Source organism: Arvicanthis niloticus, chromosome 9, assembly GCF_011762505.2.
Source record: "Arvicanthis niloticus isolate mArvNil1 chromosome 9, mArvNil1.pat.X, whole genome shotgun sequence".
Lineage (NCBI taxonomy): Eukaryota > Metazoa > Chordata > Mammalia > Rodentia > Muridae > Arvicanthis > Arvicanthis niloticus.
The window spans coordinates 36,647,882-36,669,681 of record NC_047666.1 but is presented as its reverse complement, the minus strand read 5'-3'; the positions used below and the strand labels follow the sequence as shown (position 1 = coordinate 36,669,681).

The window sequence follows — 21,800 nt, the reverse complement described above, 5'->3', positions numbered from 1 at the left end:
ACCAGAGAGTGTCCCACTTCATTCAGAAAATCAGGACATAAACTGCGCAGAGTGAAAAAGCAATCAAATCACAACCCTGGGTGATGTGTAACAGCTCCGTGGTCCGCCTGCCTACTCTCCGGTGTTGGAGGCCTGCCAAGCTCCTCGAGGAGCAGCCAGGGACTTGAAGCCCGGTGTCCCGCGTCCCAGAGAGAATGTAAGCGGGTGTCCCCGGTGGATCAGGCGGCGGGTTCCAGGCTGTTGGTAACCTTGGCTGATGGGTGTCCAACAGTGCCCTCCAGACACTCTGGTCGCCGGGTGTGGTCGGCGCATTCGGGTCCGCCCTTGAGCTAAGGACCAAGGTGCTGCGGCTGCTCCCGGGCGCCCCCTGGCCCGGCTTGGGCGCCGGAGGTTTCCGGTTCGCGGCCGCCAGCGGTGACGTCTCATTGCTCCCGAGCCACTGCCGCCGCCGCTCTCTAGTCAACCTGCAGGTGGGCCCCGCGCTGTCCCTGCCTGCTCCCGGCCCGCGACTGCACCACTGTGGGCCCGCAGCAGGACGCTGGGACCCTGATCCGGGCCCGCGGCCTTCAGCTAGTTACCAGGAGCCGATCAGTGGCCATAGACAAGAGCGATGCCCAGCCAGGCCTGCCCTGCTGCCTCAACCCCCATGCTGGGGCGGAGTCGCTTCTCCAGACCTTTCCCGGCACACCTGGGACCCGAGCGCCTCCTAGGACAGCTGCTTCCCCAAGCAGCCGGGGCAGGGTTGGCTGCTGCAGGGCGCGAGGGGCTGACCCGGCCACATAGGGGAGGGGTTGACGTTCCACAGACAGCCGGAGGATTGCCACAGCAGGATCGCCACTTCGGCGCCTCTGGCAGCCAAGCCCTGTCTGAGCTCTGTCTGCTTGCCTACCTTGGGACTTTATAGTCTTTGAGTCCCAGATGCACTTTTCAACTGCCCACTGCCGGCTCTGTTGCGGAGCAATGCCCTAAGCCATTCATGTGGTAGTCCTAGTAACTCCTGGTCTCATATTTTACGGCGTTCACATTTTTACCTTTTTTTCCTCTTCTCCTTTTAGGCCTGTGGAAATCCAATCAAGCCATACACGAGAGGAGCGCGCTTGGCCGTTTTGTGCAAAAAGACAAGGTAGCTTAACCTACTAAAGCTTTCATCCCTGCCAAGTCTTGCCAGAGAACACTAACTCCAGGAAGGCTTTCTGCCAAGCCCCGAAGTTGTGCTTTCATGCACCACAGAGAACCATCACCCAGCGTATGCAAGTGGGTGCGTGCCCTCCCTTGCAAAAGCCAACTGTCTGATCTGCTTCTTTAGATTTTTCCAGTGGCCAAGAGTTACTTTTTTCCATGAATGGTCAAGTTTTGTTAACCGGCAGAACGCATTGCAGAGCCGTGGATTTGAATACCCAAAGTTCAGGACCTAGTGCTCCTAGCTGTGACTTAGAGGGTGAGTCCAAGGGGTGGATGGCCTGCTGTGATCCTGAGGTTGGCACTGGCCCAAGCAGCCCTGGGAATCAGAGAGCAGTATTACTGCAATGAGAACCGGGAACAGGCTTTGGTCCTAGGAATGTTTTCTCTGCTAATTATCTGGCTGTTCTGTTTTGAGTGATGTGGTGTGAAGTGGGCTACCTCCTTCCTGCTCACCACTAGTGTCTGCTCGGTGAGTTACTGTGCCCAGGGACCCCTGCGCTCTGACTTTGCTTTGAGAGATTTAATATTCATTCACTAAGGAGAATCAAGCATCCTGAGCCTGGGCCTCTGCCTAGGGATTTTCTGGTTAAGTTATTTTCTCTCTTAGTAGTTCCTTTATATCAAAATAGCAGCTGGTCTCTTGTGGCATGCTTTTAAGGTAATGTACTTTATTTTTCTCAGGTTTTAAGCTATCCAAAACATCAGCAGCTTCTGGGTGATTCTGAGGATTAAAGAGGTCTGTATTTTCATTATTATTTTCATTATTAAGTAGTTATTGTTTTTATCAATATGCATTCTCCCCACCCACCCACCCACCCCCCAGACAGGGTTTCTCTGTGTATCTCTTTGCCTGTCCTGGAACTCACCACTGCCCGGCACTCAATATGGACTTTTGAATTTTGTAAATTTGCTAATAATTCACTGTTAGATCAAGGTCCCTTGGATTTACAAGGAATAGCAACATAGCCTTCAGGGCCTCCAAAGCAAGGAACCTCTTTACTTACTTAGTCGGCAAAAGGACTTATTCCCATGATCATCACTGGTTTAACCTTATGACCCCATAGGCCTGGAACTTGAACAGATCATTCTATTTGTAAACATCAGTGAAGGCTGATTTTGAAAGTTGTATGGTCCTTACAGCCTTATAAAGGCCGGACTTTACTATGGAATGAATACTCAAGGTGTGTCCAGTTATCTTTTAGAAGAGAGGGAAAATAAGCCTTGTTGTCAGTAAAGGGGGCAGAGTGGTGTAAGTTGGTCAGGGGATGTATAGGAGAAACTGACCCAAGAAATTCATCTGTTCCTGGGGAGAGGGTCGGGGGTGCGTGAGCAGAAATCCAGTAAATTCTTGACCACTGTCATTTTTCATAATGTTAATGTTCTGTTCAGTCCTGTGTAGGGAAATTTTAAATGAATTCTTTCCTTCTGAAGCTCTGATGATGCTACCTTGTGCGAGAGACTGACAAGAAGCAGTTGACAGGAAACAAAACAAAACATATAAACCTTACCGTGTGCCTAATAAATGTGAGACCCTGAGGGGCACAGTGTAGCTGAGCCTTGTGAACAACTTTAATAGCTGCCTGGGCCCCCGTGGAGTGGGAGATGGTTCAGGCTGGGGGGGGGGGGCTGACACCAGAGACTGTGTGCTGTTACCTGGAGTTGTCTTGCTATCTACAAGGACACAGACATCTGTGGTCCTCTTTCTTGGGCACACAAAGGGATGACATTTGATAGGGAGACCCATGGCTGCATCCACTGTTTATTAATGGTCACAGATGCAAATGTCTTCCTTCCTTTCTTCTTTCTTTCCTTTTCCTTTGTTCAATTTTATAAAACAACAACATTTTTGGGGACATCCCTGGACCTGAAAAGTTCTTTGGTCACTCTGAATAATCAACTCTGAAATATGGAAAGTTGGAGCGGGGTCTATTTCTCACACTTGTATACCTTGCTCCTAGCACAGTGCTTGGCACATAACAGGTGCTCAATAAATATTTGGTGATCAAAGGAACATGATTTGATGACATAGCAGAATATTTAGTAATCATACTTAGCAATTTAGCTTTTAAAGGGGGGTTTATTTATTTACTGCACCATACTGGGGTCTGAGCACAGGGCCTCATGCATGCTAGACAAGCAACTACCACTGGGCTACATGCCTGACCCTAAAGGGGGGCTTTACAAATTTTAAACAAGCTACTGTTTTAAATTTATTCTTTGTGATTTTCACAATACATCCAATGTATTTCAAAGATATTCACTCCCAACAACCTTCAAATTCCATGTCCTAAAGGGAGATGTAGACCTGGATGGCTTTGAACTTACAGAGATTCTTCTGCCTCTGCCCAAGTGCTGGGATTAGATGTTTGCCACCTCTCCTGTCTAAAGGGGCTTTCTTTTTTTCAAGACAGGGTCTCTCTGTGTAGCTCTGGCTGCCCTGCAATTCATTCTGTAGACCAGGCTGTCCTCAAACTGCCAGAGTGAGTTTCTTGCTTCTGCCTCCTGGGTGCTGGGATTAAAAGCGTGCACCACAGGCCCAGTTTAAAAGAGGCGTTCTTAATGAAGATGTTTTCAATTGGCTCTGTAGGTGTGCGGGTTGCTATGTTAATGCTGCTTGTCTTTGGAGCATTGCTTCATGAAGTCCCACTGAGTAGCCAGGACAAGGCTCATTCTGAGGCTGACCATGAGCCTGGCAAAGCCCTATATGACTACTCCAGCCTCCGCCTCCCAGAGGAGCACATTCCCTTCTTCTTGCACAACAACGGGCATGTTGCCTCTATGTGCAGGGAGGATGCCCACTGTCCATATAAGGTAGGTCTTATGTTATTCGTACCCATTTTCTAGTGTTCAGCATGCTATTTTTTGGTTTATTATTCGCATCCTTCTATTTTTAGAGTTAATTTTTGAGGTTAGCATACAAAGACAACATGGCATTATCATGTGTATGTTCTCTCATTCGTACCAGGACGTGCTTCATGATGGCACTGTCTTAAGCACGTTCGTACTTTGCTCTCATTCATTCAGGGGTGCAGCTGGTTTGTTATTCTACTTCATAGGCCACAGCTACAGCTGGACTTTTCCCTTCACCAGGAGTCTATCACTGTTTTCATTTTGTATAATATTCTGAAGGGATGAAAATTGGCTTAAAACCGTAGCCCATGCACAAGAAGGAAACCTAACATTGAAACCACTGAGAAAATTAACTGGTCAGCTTAAGCAATCTGCGGATTCTGAAAAACCCAAGGTGTATGAGACTTCAGGAGAGAAAGAACATTTTCCCAAAGTAAAGACTATCACACCTCTCCTTTCTCACTTCTGGAGGCTTCTTAGCCTTTTCTTTCAGTAGTCACACCTCAGCCTTGGCTCTAATTGAGTGAGACTGTGAGCTTGGAAAGGCCTCAAACAGAGCCCATTAAGATGTCTCCGGAGGCCTTAGAGATCAAAGCTGGCCATTGTAAGACGCTTCCTTTCCCATGGTGCTGGCACCGGAAGCATATGGAATCTGACCAGCATGGCTCCTGGGCCTAGCAAAAGGGCCCTGGCCTCCAGGGCTGGAGAGCTCTGACCTTGTGCTGTTTCTGCTGATCATGATTGATGACTGATGTCACCCAGCCATCCTTAACATGGAATTCTTTTAGTAACAGAAATTCCAAAGGATATGGTTTTTGTTTTTTGTTTTTTTTTTCTTCTAGTTACTGATTATAGAATCAGTTTGCTTTCTGAGAATGACAGGTGAAAATACCTTAAGATACTTCAGGAAATCCTAATTTAGGTTGTCTTTGGCAGTCCAGCTGAAGCCTGGACTTCGGTTATAGAGCAGACATGAAGGAGTGAATAAAGACTATTATGGAGACTCTTGAGCCTGTCCCTCTCAGAATATTATAATATATGGATATGTACTGTTAAACATACATGTGAAAGTTCTGTCATGAACAGTCAGAGAGTCTCCTGTAACCATCAGAAGAAATGAGTCTATTCTAAATATACACATTTCATGTTCTAGAAACACTTAGAAAATCTAAACTACTGCTGGGGTTATGAGAAATCCTGCAAACCAGAGTTTAGATTCGGTTCCCCCGTTTGCAGCTATGTCGACTTGGGATGGTAAGTCTCCTTATGGAATCTCCTTCTCACTTCTGAGTTCTTGGAAATGCATCTCGATTGTGCCCTAGTTCCCAGCTAGACTCTCATTAGACAGTAAGTCCTGCAGATGCTAACTTGCTTATCCAGGTCATAAATTCAACCCATCTCACAATAAGAGGAATATCTGTTATTTCTTCTGTCTGGGGGAGAAATATCGACTATAGAACCCCCCCCCCCCATATATGCTAAGAAGATGTATGCTAAGAAGATAATAGTTATTGGTAGTTTCCTCTAGATTCTGAAAGAATAGCCATTCATGCTCAAGGAAAGTCAAATATTCTAGCATATACATGGTTAGTTGGGTAAAGAAAATAGAGTAAATAATATTTTATTATTTACTCTTCAGGGCCAGATGACTTTAATTTCATAGATTTTTGTTGTGCCTTTTCATTATAAAGGAATAGTATGTGAATAACTTGTTTGGTAGCTTTATGTACATGGTGATGATCTGGGGGAGGGGGAGGGGGTGGGGACCATAATGGCATACTTTAAAAAGTAAATTAACAATAGATTTCTAGTGACTAAATCAATAGAAAATCCAAGGCCAGAAAAAAAGAACGTAGGTGAGGCCGGGGTGGAGTGGAAAGATGGCTTGACAGTTAAGAGCACTTGTTGCTCTTTGTAGAGGTCCTGGGTTCAGTTCCCAGCTCCTACATGGTGGTTTACAGACATCAATAACTTTAGTTCCAGGGGATCTGATACCTTCTGATGTCTGTAGGCACCAAGCATTTATATGACAGCATATATGTACATGCAGGCAGAATGCTAATATACATAAAATAAATTTAAAAGAAAAGGAAAAAAATTATAAAATCTCTTTCTTTGCAAATAGGACAGACACTCTGGAGTCAGCCCAGGACATGTTCTGGAAACAAGCTGACTTTGGATACGCCCGAGAGCGGCTGGAGGAGATACGAACATTCTGCCAGCCGGAGAGATCAGTGAGTGTCCAGCTGCTTGAATAAGCTTGCTTAGTTTTACTGTTTGTTGTTTGTTTTATTGTTTATCTTGTAATATAAGGAAAAGATGGCTCAATAATGCAGAATCTCTCTGTAGCCCAGCATGACCCCCATAGTCTTTCTGTTTCCTCATCTTTGGTACTGGGCTTACAGGTGGAGATTATAAATGGAGTTGCTACAGTCAGAGCGTGGGCCGGAACAGCTCTAACGAGCTAGGCGTGTCCCACTTACCATCTACAGAATGAAAACAGACAAGTACTAGCAAAAAAAAAAAAAAAAAAAAATAGAGAAAGAAGGGTTATTCTGTGCGGTCACATTGGGAAAGGAAGGGGGAATAAAGTAATTTAGCGGCTCCCTCAAGAACACCCCCCTAACCCACCCTCCAAACACTATACACAGCCTGTCTTCAGGGTGCTCTGTGAACTTGAGGTTTAGGTAGAGGACAATAGGTATGTGTCACACGCAGTCCTGGTCGGGGGTGGTCCTGTGTGGTCATTCACCCGTCCTTGTGTTGGCCTCAGACTTTCCTGCAGGGTGGTCTGACAAGTTGTAAAAACTATGGGAAATGTCTTCCTAGGGGAAGTTACTACCCACAACTTCACCCCCATCCCTCTATCCCAGTCTATCCCCCGTCTCCACCCCATCCCTTCATCCCACTCTATCCACCCATCTCTACCCCCATTCCCCATCTCACCCCCCCACCTCATCCCACTCCTATCCCCCCCATCTCACTCCATCCTCCCACCCCACTCCATCCCCCCATCCATGGGTTGGCACCTGGCTTCAGCCCTTTCCTTCTTTAGACATGAAATTCCTGAGGAAATGCCGGTTCCTTGGGGACTATTGTTTCAATAATCTGAGAGGCACAGAGGAAAATGGACTTCTTCATTCCTGACAGGATGGTCATAGCACTGAGGAGTTGTGTTCATTGTTCCCATATAGGTCATTTCATTTCCTCTGAAAGGCCCACCCTCTTCTTCACACATGTATCAGATAGAGATGTTTTGAGGCACTTAAAATATTTTTGGATTTAGACCTCCACCCAATGCATGGCAAAGAAGAGGAATCCCATCTTTACAGTCTTTGTCAGTTCATTTGGGACAGGTGCTGTGCCTGCACCATTACTGATCTGTATTTGTTGACTCTTGTGTGCATTTCAATTTGAGTGGTGTGGTTAGAACAGCAGGGCAGACAGATTGATAGACTTTTCAAGAATGAAAAATAGGGCCCTCAGAAGTAACCAACTTTCCCAAGGCTACACAGCCATCTCGTAAATTATACTATACTTAGAATTGAAAGGCATGCGTGCACATGCACATGTGTGTGGTGTGTGTGTGTGTGTGTGTGTGTGTGTGTATACATTTTAGTAAACCATGTCACATTCCAGTGGGTAAGACACATACACTGCCAGGGAGTAGTTTTTAAGTAGTAGATATAGAAGTAGGTCTTTGACTACAGAGTTCTGATCCTGATTCTTGGATAAGGTCTTCAGCCTTTAACAGAAGTCTCATTCTTCAGCCTTAAAACCATGCATGCTAACTTTGCAGCATGCAGTTCTGTATATAAAAATTCTCAGCACAGGACCTGGCTGAGGACCTGAGTTGGAATTCCCAGTATACATGCAACAAACAAGCAAGCAAGCGAACAAACAAACCTGGATGTGGCCATATATATATATATTATATTAAAGATAGGGTCTCACTATGTAGCTCAGGCTAGCCTCAAATATTTATGTGTGTATGTGTGTAATATGTATATTTTAAGTAATAAATTAGAGTATTTGGAAAATCTTCTTAGTAAGCTGGATGTATGGAGACATACAGAAGGACTCTTGACAGACTGTTGCAAACAAGAAAACAGCACAGGAGCAGTGGAAACCTCACTCTGCCTGGGGTCACACCAGTGCTGTCAGCATAGCCAGCACAGTGAGACCTCAGTGCAATCCTGTTCCCAGCTGACTGTTCTCCTCTCAATTGTATTTCAGAGCAACTCAAGTCTGGTTTGCTCTCGTTACCTTCAGTATTGTAGAGCCACTGGTCTATACCTGGACTTAAGAAACATCAAGAGAAACCATGACAGGTACTTCTGTATGGTCCCTGTTAAAGCTGATGACACTCTGAAATGGACCCAGGGGCAGGGCTATGTCTGAGTTTGTTTTGTAGTAAAATAGTTGAAGGGTTTGGGAGTGGGTGAAGTGTGGGTGACCCAGGTCCTTTACCTGATGATCATGCTGTTGATTTGGGTCATGGACATATTGGGTTCCTTATAAGATATAAGACATTACCTTATAAGATAAGGTAAATTATGGAGCACATACTTGTAAGTTAAATTCCAAAGAGGGGCTTTGGAGGTGTGGTTCTATTGTAGTGTGCTTCTCCAGTATAAACCAGGCATGGTGGATGATACATGCTTACAATCCTAGCATTCAGAAGGTGGAGGCAGGAGGATAAAGAAGTTCATGGTCCTCTTTTGCTACAGAGAGAGTTTAAGATTACCCTGGGTTACATGAGACCCCGACTCAAAATAAAACAAAATGAAATAAAATAAATCCAGTGGCTAGAGAGATGGCTCAGCCATTAAGAGTACTAGGTGCTCTTGCAGAAGATCTGGGTTTGGTTCCCAGCTCCTATGTGGCAGTTAACAAGTATCTGTGACTCCAGTTCTAGGGCATATGATGTCCTCTTCTGGTCTTCAGGGGCACCAGGCATGCCAGTGGAACACAGACAGACATATATGGAGGCAAAACACCTGTATACACAAAAATAAAATAAATAAATAAATAAATAGGTCCTTTAAAAAAATCTGTTAAATCTTGTTAGGAAATTAATTTCAACCCAGCAACTTGAGTCACGAGAAAAATTTCCAGCTCAGTATTTATTTATTTATTTATTTATTTATTTATTTATTTTAATTCACTAGATTCAAGGAAGATTTTCTTCAGGGTGGTGAAATTGGAGGCTACTGTAAACTTGACAGTCACGCACTGGTGTCTGAAGGTCAACGCAAAAGCCCTCTGCAGTCTTGGTAACATGATTTTGTTTCCTAAAAAAAAAAAATGTCTCTAAAGTATTTGTGTTTGTTTTGGCACTTGCAGATTTTATTTTATTTTATTTTTTTGAGGATTTATTTTATATATATGAACACACCATAGCTGTCTTTAGATACATCAGAAGAGGCCATCAGATCCTGTTACAGATGGTGGTGAGCCACCATGTGGTTGCTGGGAATTGAACTCAGGACCTCTGGAAGAGCAGTCACTGCTCTTAACAGCCGAGCCATCTCTCCAGCCCACATGCTCATAGGTTTTGGATGGGACTCTGAAATGAATAAAGTTACCTGATTTGTACAGGCTTAAGCTTCTGAGGAGTGCCAGGAGCACTCAAGTTTAGTTGGAAATTAAAATGAAAGTCTATGAAATTTTAAAAGTGGGTATTAGAATTTGCTGTTTGTAAATGAAGGAGAAAGTATTTGACACGATGTATTAGTAACTCACAATTTCCCTGTGTGCTTTGGGAAGCACATCTTGTAAATGTGCTACCCCTCCTCAGGTATGGAGTTTGGTTATTGAGAAAGTGAGCCCACCCATGTAACTTTTGTTCAGAGCGTTGCTAAAACCCTAGGCACTCCCACTGGTCTTACTCCACCTTCTTCTCTCTGAAACCAGATGCTACCCTACCCCGACTCTTTCCATCATTGATGAGATTTTCAACTTTAAAACTTTATTGTAAAACCGTTTGAGGCTCATGGGAAATTTAAACAACATGTAAGACTTTCCATTGGACCATTCATTGCTCCAGCTTCCTGGGATGATAAATGTTTCATTTAACCATAGCGTTGTTACCAAAGCCAGGAAACAGTCATTATTAGAGTCTTATTAACCACAAATATGTGGGTTTCTCCCATGCTTACATATGCACTTATTTTTTTTCCAAATCTGTACTTTAGAAAATGTATATCCCATGTCTAAGGACATGTGACCACCACCCTATTTAGGATGAAAAATCCATGGAAGCTCATGCACTTTCGTTATAATTATATGGGCTCTCTTACATAAAGTTAATTTCTCATGTCCTTCATGCTAAGCAAAATATTAGAAATAATAACCTAACCCTCCCTTATATGGTAGTGGTCAATTTGTTATGCGGTTTATCTGGGGACCTAGCTGATTGTTACAGAGAGATGTGTCTTCTATTCTACAAGGCACTTTCATTCTTAGTTCATGTTGGTATCTGATTCTATATTATAGCCCCTTTGGGCATAATTGTATTATTTATCGCTGGGTAATATATTATCTTAGAATATACCCTAGGGCATAGTTATATTTATTATTTATCGCTGTTACAAATTATTCTGAAGTAAAGCAAATGACATTTAGTAGCTTAGCCTGTTGTGATATCAGAGTAAGAGCAGCTCAGCAGGGCCTCAGGAGGCTGCAGTTAGGCTGTTGGGCTGGGTGGGGCTATCACCATCTCTAGGCCAAGCTTGGCCTTAGAACTTGACTTCTGAGCTCACTAGGGCTGATCTCTGAGCCTTGATTTCTGTCTGACTATGGACCAGAAAATTTGGTTTTCACCATATGGGTCTCTTGCTAGTGCTACTCACACACAGCATGGTAGCCATGGCTTCCTCAAGAGCATGAGGAGATAATATATATATATATATTCTTATATGTATATATACACACACACACACACATGCTGCAGCGTTGTGTAACCTGAGTTCAGCAGTGACATGCTACTGTATCCTGTTGGTTAGAAGTAAGCTATTGAGTTATGACCATATTCAGGGTGGAGGGAGGCATTAATTTCCACTTCTTTTTTTCTTTTCTTTTCTTTTCTTTTCTTTTTTCTTTCTTCTTCTAACAAAAAGGTTTTTGTTTTTGTATTTTTGAAACAAGATCTTGCTATATAATCCCAGGATGACCAAGAACTTATGATCCTCCTGCCTCAGCTTCCTGACTGCTGGGATTACAGAGATGTGATATTATATTTATCTCACTTACCTTTTGAAGGGAAAAATACTGAAGAACTTGTGTAGCTGAGGTGATGGCTCAGTGGGTTAAGTGGTTGTTCCTGAAGCTTGAGGACCTGAGTTCTAATCCTCAATATCCACATAAAATAATCCTGGCACAGTGATACACATCTGTAACCCTGATGGTTCACTGTCCAGTCACTCTGGCTGAACCGGCAAGGTGCAGGTTGGGAGACAGATCCTGTCTAAAAACAACAAGGTAGAGAGTGATTGAGGAAGACATCCTAACACTAAGCTCTGGCATCTGTGTGATGCAAAGAGAGCTCATTTGTATACAAGAAAGGACAGAGGGAGGGAAGGAGGGAGGGGTAAAGAGAAGGAGGGAGGGAGGAGGGAAAGACTCAGGAATGTGTTTTTCAAACTGCGATGGTGTTTTTACATTGTGCTCCGAACAATTCTGTTTAATATATTCCACACGATGATCTCATGGAGGGCCGTGGTGACCTTTACCCACAGCTGTAGCTGTTCCTCTTCACAGGCTGGTGTCTGTCATTTGGCCTCCACAGATGTGTTCCAGTCTTAGGGAAGCTTTTCTGTCTTCTGTCTTCTGAGGCTCTAGGTCATGATCTTTCTCAGAATCCAAGAAATCTACTGGGCAAATTCCTATGGCCCATCCATCTTTTCCTTTAAGCCCCCAAATGACAGGACACCTTGTTGAATTTCAGTTAATATATCAGTTTGAACTGTCTGATCTGACATGTTAGCCTGAAATTTGAAATCAAATTAGTTCCTGTCTCAACATTAAACTGGGATTTAGAGTCAATAATTTTAGCAAATTAAGGAAGGTTCTCCGTGGGACCGCCTTGTGCTAGAAATAAAATCCACTTCGTGAGCAGGTCCCAGGTTATGGTGTTACAACAGAACATTTAAAAGAATCACTTTTAAATTATCTCACAATCCCCAATTCCAGGTTTGCTGAGCTACAAGGCTACACTCAGCTCAATTTCAGGCCTATAGAAGATGCTAAATGTGACATCGTTGTTGAAAAACCAACGTATTTCATGAAATTAGATGCAGGTGAGAACTGACTTTGTATTTTACTTGTGTATTAATTGATGTATCTATGTTTTTAAAGATTCTTTTTGTTTTTACTTTATGTGTGTGCACATTTTGTCTGCATGTACATCGGTGCTCCACATTCATGCAGTGCCCGTGGAGGCCAGAAGAGGGCGTTGGATCCTCCAGAACCACAGTTTCCAATAGTCATGAGCTACCTTTACATGAACTGACCCAGGTCCTCAACAAGAACAGGCAGTGCTCTCAGCCACTGAGCTGTCTCCTCAGCCCCACATCTATTTCTTTACATGCTTGCAGTAGTTTTCTGTGTATGTTGAAAGCGGTGTGATATGTCTTTTCTGCTTCCTCTTCTAAGGTAGATGAACTGGTTACAACTTCCATATTTTTTAAAAATTATTTTACTTATTTACATTTCAAATGTTGTTCCTCCTTCCGGGTCTCCCCGATGCAAGCCCCATAGCCCCTCCCCTTTGCCACTAAGCTCTCACACCCACCCACTCCCACCTCACCCCTCTAGCATCTCCCTTCAATGGGGGAACAAGCCTCCACAGGACCAGGCATCTCCCCTCTCATTGATGCCAGATAAGGCAGTCCTCTGCTACATAAGTAGCGGGAGCCATGGACCTATCCATGTATACTCTTTGGTTGGTGGTTTTAGTCCCTGGGAGCTCTGAGAGGTCCAGTTAGTTGATACTATTGTTCTTCCTATGGGGTTGCAATCCCCTTCAGTCCTTCTCCTAACTCTTCCATTGGGGTCCCTGGGCTCAGTCCAATGGTTGTCTGTGAGCATCTGCATCTACCTTAAGTGTCAGCAGAGCCTCTCAGAGGGCAGCTATACCAGGCTCCTGTCTGCAAGCATTTCTTGGCATCAGCAATAGTGTCGGGGTTTGGTGTCTGCAGATGAGATGAATCCCAAGGTGGGGCAGTCTCTGGTTGGCCTTTCCTTCAGTCTCTGCTTCATTTTTTGTCCCTATGTTTCCCTTAGACAAGAACAATTCTGGGTTAAAGATTTTGAGATGGGTGGGTGGCCCCATCCCTCCACTGGGGGCCATGCTTATCTACTGGAGGTGGTCTCTTCAGGTTCTACCTGCTGCTGGGTATTTTGTCTAATGTCATCCTCATTGGGTCCTGGGAGCCTCTCACATCCCTTGTGTCTGGGACTTTCTAGTGGTTTCCCCTCCTGTCCCCCCACTGTGTATTTCTATTCATTCTCCTTGCCCTGTGGACTTCTCTTTCTCCTGTTTCTTCCCATACTTGATCCTGTTCCCCCCTTTCCCTCCCCGTTTCCTCCCCATCCAGGTCCCTCCCTCTTTCCTCCCTGTCCAGGTCCCTCCCTTTTTTTGTCCTCCCCATCCAGGTCCCTCCCTCCCTTTGTCCTCCCCGTCCAGGTCCCTCCCTCCCTTTCCTCCCCGTCCAGGTCCCTCCCTCCCTTTGCTGCCCATGATTATTTTTTCCCCCTTCTAAGTGGGATTGATGCATCCACACTTTGGCCTTTTTTCTTGTTAAGCTTCATATGATCTGTGAGTTGTATCATGGGAGTTCTGAGCTTTTGGGCTAATATCCACTTCTCAGTGGGTATATACCATGTATTTCCTCATTGCTGGTGGGATTGTAAGCTGGTAATCGGAAATCAATCCGGTGGTTCCTCAGAATTGGAAATAGTGTGACCTGAAGACCCAGCTATACCACTCCTGGGACTATACCCAAAAGATGCTCCAACATATAACAAGGACACATGCTCCACTATATTTATAGCAGCCTTACTTATAATAGCCAGAAGCTGGAAACAACTCAGATGTCCCTCAACAGAGGAATGGATACAGAAAATGTGGTACATTTACACAATGGAGTATTATTGCGCTATTAAAAACAATGAATTCATGAAATTCTTAGGTAAATGGATGGAAGTCTCTCACTATTAATGTGTGGAGATCAATGTGCAATTTCCTTTTTATCTTCCTCCCTCCTTCCCTCCCTCTCTCTCCCTCCTTCCTTCCCTCTTCCTTCCTTCCTCCCTCCCTTCCTTCCTTCCTTCCTTCCTTCCTTCCTTCCTTCCTTCCTTCCTTCCTTCCTTCCTTCCTTCCTTTTGTTTTTTGAGATAGGGTTTCTCTGTAGCCTTGGATGTCCTAGAACTCGCTCCATAGACTAGGCTGGCTTTGAACTCAGCCGGCAAAACATCCATACACAGAAAACTTTTAAGAAGAAGAATATAAGGAATGATTAAATAGGGCAAAAAGAGACAAGAATTTAAAACTACCACAATGTTAGTAGTTGTGATTGTTGCCAGTGGCTCTGTGCACAGGTGTCATTTGGTTTATTTAAACAAACAAACAAACAAACAAAATGAATAATCAGAAGGAATGGCTGGCCATCAAGGCCCAAAAGTTCCCCATGCTGCGTTGAATAAACCTACGTGCCAGAACTTAATGCTCTCTTACGTCTTGATGTACAGGAAAAAATAAATGCATTCCTAATTTCAAAATAACCAGTCTAACAGTAAGATTTTAAACTCAATACTTCTTCAAGTTGATGAGTACCTAAGCCTAGTCCATATTTAGGAGAAATGTGTTTTCTCATTGATTTTAACTAGAAATCCAACTAACTGTATGCAGGTAGGGTGGAATCAAAAAAGTGGTGTGTGTCTTCTCTTGTTTAATGTGTTCTCTCTTTCCCAACACCAGGTATTAACATGTACCACCACTTCTGTGACTTCCTGAATCTCTACCTCACTCAGCATGTTAACAATTCTTTCAGCACAGATGTGTACATCGTGATGTGGGACACCGTAAGTAAGCACCCACTCTCTCCTTTTGCGACAATTCTTTCATGTTCTTCCACTGTGTGCCTCTGGCTTTGTGAAACAGAATTTTCTAAGATGAAGGTTTAAATATATGCCTAACCACACCATACTCACACATGTATATATGTGTTCAAATGTGTTTCTTTGGGCCCCCCGACATATATACATGCACCCTGTCAGGTATATATGGATGTATGATCTTTAATTTGTCTTGGTTTTGATTTTGTTTAGGCAATATCTCATGTAGCCCAGGCTGACCTGAACTGACCATGTAGCTGAGGATGACCCTCTGCTCCTCTTGCATCCACTCTAGATTGCTCAGATTACAAGTATGGTGCTAGAGATTAAACCCAGGGCTTTGTGCATGCTAAGCAAACACCCTACCAACTGAGCCACGTCCCTTCCCATAGATAAGTGTGATCTTATATGCTTTGAACTTTGGAATGAAGTAGTGGATTTCCTCCCCTTGGGGACAGATTGTGTTTCCAAACACAGAGCTCTAGGGTCTGCCTCAGTGTCCCTCTGAGACAGGAGGCTTCTCTGATGCAAGGTGGTAGCGATTCAGTTTACGTTGCCCTTTGAATTTACTGCTGGCCCCTGAAGTACAACCCAGAGCCTCATGCATTCTAAGCACTGCACCACAGAGCTACACCCCAGCACAGCACACCAGCTAATTCATAAACAGTTTTACAGACAAGAAGAAAGCATTTGCAGTCCATACTTCATAGACAGCTCATCATACAACTCTGTGAACAGTTGTCGCCACAGCCATCTCCCGGAACTCTAGCATGATTTAAAGTCCTCTGTGTTCTTGGCATGTTCTTGCTTTCTTTAGCTCTGGCTCTACGTGTGCTTCCACTTCCATCCTGAGTCCAGTTTTACTGTCAGTACAGTTTCATATTTTGGCCGTGTTTCTATGAGGAAAGGGGATAGTGTCGGTCTCGTTTCTTCTTTTTTGCTTAAGCGGGCCACATCTCTCAGCAAAACACCTCTCAGCAATTCTGCAAGACTTTTTTTTTTTTTTTTTAAAGCTGTTACTAAAATCACATTCTCTCAATGGGGAGTTGGGATCAGGATTTTTATTAGTGTGTTTTACAGACAGGAAACAGCAGGTGAGTGTTCTAAGGTAACACACTGAGGGGTGGAGTCAAGGATTCTCTCTGGGCTCAGAAGGCACTCTCTATATAGTCCTCTGAAGAACTTGTAGAGAGACACTGATCAAGTGCTTTCTAGAAGCTTCTTCGTACCATCTTGCATGCCTGTTTACATCGTCCTTGAGTGGGCTGAGTTAAAGCAAGTTAGATTCTATTTGTCTTGCCTGTTGTGTGCCTGATGGGGAAGACCAGGGTACAGGGCCACCATGAAGGTCCCTGTCAGCTGGACACATGACTTTCAGGTAGTCCGACCATCATTCTGGTATGGATAAGCAGCATTCATGTAGTTGAGCAGTGTGCTTGGCTGCCCCTAGTGTTACTGATGTTCTATGCTGGTCGTCTGACTCCTCCCTTAGAACCTTTCCTCTTGGTCAGAGATGTCCTTGCTAACTCCCCATCAAGTTCTTAAGTGAGCAGCAATGCTCGGTCGCTCCAGGATTCAGTGCTTAAAAGTCTGTAGGTTGCCTGGGAACGGTGCTGTGTGATTGTCTTGTCCACAGTTGAATTTCTGTTAGCAAAGCCTTAAGTTGCTGCTTCTCAACCTATGGGTCAAGGCCCCCTTGAATGGTCAAGAGGAGTCACCTAAAACAATAGGAAAACAGATATTTGTATCAGTAGCAGAATTACAGTTATGAAGTTTCCATGAAAATAGTTTTATGGATAGGGTCACCACAACATGAGGAACTGTATTAATGGTTTGCAGCATTGAAAGCCATCGCCACAGTTAGACATAGGCTTTTTAGAGGCTATGTCACAAGCTCAGTGCTGTCTATGACTCCCCCCTTTAAGTACTGAGCACCTCCACAAAGCCACCAGCCTCCTAAGTCATAGAAGAGCACTTCTTTTCTGGGGTTGGGGATTTGAAACATCTTTGCTATATTTTTAAAAATATATTCTTTTGTTTTGTTTATTAATTTTATTTATTTAATGTATGAGTGTTCTGCTGCATATACATTCGCAGGCCAGAAGAGGGCACCAGATCCCATTATCAATGGTTGTGAGCCACCATGTGATTGCTGGGGTTTGAACTCAGGACCACAGGAAGAGCAGTCAGTGCTCTTAACCACTGAGCCATCTCTGCTGCCCTTTGCTATTCCTTTTTAATTACAGAGCTAACGACTGATTTTCATGAGGTCAACAATGCAGAAGTGTGAAAGTTCTTTTTCCTTTAAGTCTCTTCTCTCTCCCCAAGGGAATAAATGGAAATACAATCTTATACAAAGTTTTATCAGGGTTTGTATAAGGCTCTCTATGCATATCATTTGTATAAAGATTTATTTATATCATTATATAAAATATGCTCTCTGAGTACAAGGGCATCTTTCCATGTCTGTTTTTGAATGGTGCCAGCATTTTTCCATCTGTTGGATTTCTTACATGTGTTCTTGTCCCTTCACTCCACCGCCATGTTCCTCTCTCTTCACCCCCACGTTCCTGTCCTCTTACCCCGTGTGTTCCTCTCCCTTCCATCCCCATGTTTCTCTCCTTTTCATTTCATTTTTTCCATTTCATTCTTTTTTTCCATTTCATTTCTTTCTGAGCTGTGTACTGGATGCTATCAGCATCTTTTCTATACGCAGTGTTCTCCCTGGGTCTATAGGAGACTAGAACAAGATCCACTCTGGACACCTGAATCCATGGATGTTCAAGTCCTCTGTGTTAAGTTACTATAGAAGTCCATGTGGCCATGCACATCCTGCTAGATGCTCTGAAATCTCCACTGGGTTACTCACATACCCCAGTACATGCAAACAGTTGTTATACTATAGTGTTGCAGAGAAAAAGTCTGTATTCATTCAATAAAGACACAGCCACTTCTAAATATTTTCTATCAGTATGAGTGAACCCTCAGGTCCAGAGGGTTGGCCATGTTCTTCTCTCCACAACCTTACTTCATTACTCCTGTAGGCCCAGTCCTACAAGTGGTGTTTGTGTGTCTGAAGCTCTGGGTGTGTTCAAATTTGAGACCTGCAAAGGAGGAGTGTTTTTGTTTGTTTGTTAGTCACCTTGAAGAATACCCAAGGATTCTTCAGTGTGAGGTGGGAGAACGTTCGTTCCTTCTTCCACTGCTGGATAATTTGAACTGGGAGGATGTAGAGATGAAGTTTCTAGAAGGGGCTATTTTGAATAATTCACAAGTTTCCTGGGAAGGGTCCAGCCAGAATCTTTCTAGTTTATCATTAAAACTTCCTCTCAGAGGCACCTTATATTGCCTAGAGTATTTTATCTCAAGAAATTGTCTAAAATTACTTCTTTTATTTACTCTTTATTGGGGTTGGGGATTTAGCTCAGTGGTAGAGCGCTTGCCTAGTAAGCACAAGGCCCTAGGTTCGGTCCTCAGCTCTCAAAAAAAAAAAAAAGACAAAATAATTACTCTTTATTTATTATTGTGCAACAGGACAATTTGACTGTAGATGGTGTTGAGGGTCTTTATTGCACCATTGCTGGAGAAACAATAAAACAAAGCCTTTTTGTGTCATCATATCGGACAATTCTCCACACCTTTGAAATATCTGCAATAGAAGGCTAAAAATTTCAAAACCTAAAAAAAAAAAAAAATTCACAATCATAATGGACAAGAAATTACAGATTTTGAATATATCCCTATGACTTATGTTTCTTCTGTCTCTGGGCTTATTTCTCCAGTCTAAGTCACACCATTTAAAAAATGGATCAAGCCTCTCCCTTTACCTGGCAGAGTTCATAATTTCCTTCTACCTTCCAGGGAGGAGATGAATTTGATAAATACACTAGGACAGGCTCCCACTGAGAAGCAGCTGTCATGGAGTCTGAGACCACAGACACAGCTTGACCCCAGTCCTGAGACTCGTTAGTTCTACAATTTAGACAAACTATTTGAGTTTATATACAGTTTCCTTGTGTATAAATTGAGGATAAGGATATCAGTTAGCTCACTAGAACTGTGGAATTGTTTGATGGATTAATAATCTACAGTGCTTAGAACAATGCCTGGGACTGGAAGCATCCCAGATATTGTTAGTATTATAGGTTGTTGTATAATGTGATGTTACTAGTGACATTCTTAACTGGAATGGAGTATTGTCACATGATTTATTATTCAACACGGGGGGGGGGAGGGATATTCATTTAATGTTTAAGCTTTCAAGCCATTTTCTCATTTTTAAATTTCCTTCCAAATGCAGTCTACTCACTGTGATGAACTTTGCTCAGTGGTCGTATTATTGTACAAATGGTGTCATACGCATGGATTCTCTTAAGCATCCTCTTGTGGCACTGACTTGGTGTTTCTACCTTCAGAGCTCTTATGGATACGGTGACCTCTTCTCTGATACCTGGAAAGCATTTACTGACTATGACGTCATACATTTGAAAACCTACGATTCCAAAAAGGTACTGGAAACCTAGTGAAATAAATGTCTTTAAATGACTGTCAGTACAAGTGACTAACTCATATAGTAAATATTTAATTTGAGTTTCTCTTGGCTGTTATCATTTGTTCTGACTTCTTGGTGTTTTGTTTTGTTTTGTAGCAGAATTTTTGTAAATAAAGCTTAAAACTTTCAAAAGGCTTACTTTGTACAATGAGGACTGCTGTTTTGGCATGAAGGTGCACACCTTACTGTGGTGTCCCAAGATGGGTGCTTACCTTATTGTGCTGTCTGTTTTATAAATGCTGCTCTCTTTATTGTGGTGTTCTATGAGGGATGCACACCTTACTGTGGTGCCGTCTACTATGAAGGGCACACACCTTACTGGGCTGTCTATCCTATGAAGGGTGCATACCTTCCAGTGGTGTCCTGTGAAGGGTTGCACACCTTGCTATGGTGTCCTATGAGGGGTGCTCACCCTACTGTGGTATCCTGTAAACTGTCTTCCTTCTTAGGTGTGTTTTAAAGAAGCTGTGTTTTCCTTGCTGCCCCGCATGCGGTACGGGCTGTTCTATAACACGCCTCTGGTAAGCATCTAAGCTATTCTTATGTTTCTAGAGATCCCCGTGCAGGGGTATTTGCTGTCATGTGAACTGGTGCTTCTTTTTTAGATCTCTGGCTGTCAGAATACTGGATTATTCAGGGCCTTCTCCCAGCATGTACTGCACAGGCTAAACATCACTCAGGAGGGACCCAAGGTAATGGATATGTTATGGGTTCTGAGGTAGGCTTGAGTTTTCACTTCTGATGCCATCTTTGTAGGAAAACAAATAAGCAGGAGGCAGTGTTTACTATGATAACGTTGCCGAATCTGTAATCCTCTGAATTCAGCAGTCAGTAGCCACCGCAGAGAAGCTCAAGGGTATTATAAGAATACACTTTATTTTCTTTGTTCATTGTCTATTTCTTTATCCATATCTCCCTATCTTCTCCCATTTAACTCATGTAATCCCCGCTGAAGACAGTCTACCCCACCAACCAACCAATTACCAAGTAGTGTAATTAATGAACAGGCTTTTGTCTTCCATGGCTAAAGTGGATACACTTATATGTATTCATAATCAACATACAATAAGCGTGCATGCACATTTCTAGGGTGTTATAGTTTGACACCTAACACAGTGTAATTATCCAAGCCCTTGTGTTACCTCAAGCATCAATCATGTCTTTGCTGGGGGAGCAGTCTAAATCTTTTCTCTTAGCTTTGTTAGAACTAGTATATTATCATCAAGCCTATTAACACTACAGTGATTTTGACAGCAAACCTCAATTCTCCTATATCTGCAATGTGTATCTAGTGGCCACCCGTTTCTTTCCTTCCCAGCATCCACTATCTGCTAGTGTATCGTATTCCCCAGTATTTTCTTGTGTACACCGATGAGATCAGCTCCTTTAGCTTCAGCATCTGAGGGAGAACATGTGCCTAACTTATGTAAACATTCCATAAAGCTTTCCATTTTTCTCTAAACTGCAATATGACATGTTTTGTCCCTGTGTATAGTTGAGTAATAATTCATTGTATAGATGTATTTTCTTGTAAAGTACATATATATTTTCTGAGATAATGGAAAATGGTTAAGGAGTAAGCCTAAAATTCTCCATGTCTCCTTAGTGAGTTTCACTTCTCTGGGAAATTGCCTTTGAGATTTGGGTTGTCTTTTTTTTTTTTTTTTTTTTGGTCTGAGTATATCCAATATTATTCCAACTTTTCATTTTAATCACAGGATGGGAAAGTTCGAGTTACCATTCTTGCTCGCAGTACAGAATACCGGAAAATCCTGAACCAAAATGAGGTTAGTGTTTTGGTACAAACTTTTAATAGTGACTTTGCCTTCCTTGGCTAATGTTCTCTCTCTCTCTGTCTCTGTATCTCTCTCTCTCTCTCTCTCTCTCTCTCTCTCTCTCTCTCTCTGTGTGTGTGTGTATGTGTGTGTTTCATATTACAGTAGAGGTTTTTATTTGAAACTATTTGTTTCTAGAGATACATAATGGCCTGAGCCTACTGAAACTTCTGGCTTTTAGGTTCTTCAAACTCCCACCCCATCCAGATCTGCTTTATTGTAAATGTTCGCCTACACCAGCTCTAGATAGAATATGGGCAAAA

The 21,800-nt window shown here is 43.1% G+C and overlaps 1 protein-coding gene across 6 annotated transcripts in view; it reads left to right on the top strand.

Moving 5' to 3' along the window:
- Eogt (EGF domain specific O-linked N-acetylglucosamine transferase) overlaps positions 1-21,800 on the top strand; it is a 30,244-nt gene continuing 8,444 nt past the window's right edge. The window contains exons 1-15 of one of the 6 annotated variants that reach the window (XM_076940155.1): positions 1-470; positions 1,056-1,123; positions 1,864-1,918; positions 3,590-3,662; positions 3,770-3,993; positions 5,186-5,286; positions 6,158-6,266; positions 8,269-8,363; positions 9,204-9,308; positions 12,226-12,332; positions 15,014-15,117; positions 19,566-19,658; positions 20,152-20,223; positions 20,308-20,394; positions 21,421-21,489. In XM_076940155.1, the coding sequence (XP_076796270.1) occupies positions 3,784-3,993; positions 5,186-5,286; positions 6,158-6,266; positions 8,269-8,363; positions 9,204-9,308; positions 12,226-12,332; positions 15,014-15,117; positions 19,566-19,658; positions 20,152-20,223; positions 20,308-20,394; positions 21,421-21,489 (1,152 nt within the window). In that variant the 5' untranslated portion in view covers positions 1-470; positions 1,056-1,123; positions 1,864-1,918; positions 3,590-3,662; positions 3,770-3,783. Of the gene's footprint in view, positions 471-529; positions 1,124-1,306; positions 1,439-1,863; positions 1,919-3,589; positions 3,663-3,769; positions 3,994-5,185; positions 5,287-6,157; positions 6,267-8,268; positions 8,364-9,203; positions 9,309-12,225; positions 12,333-15,013; positions 15,118-19,565; positions 19,659-20,151; positions 20,224-20,307; positions 20,395-21,420; positions 21,490-21,800 lie in introns of those variants that run through there. The other 5 variants (XM_034512367.2, XM_076940154.1, XM_076940153.1 and 2 more) reach the window with 5 other exon arrangements.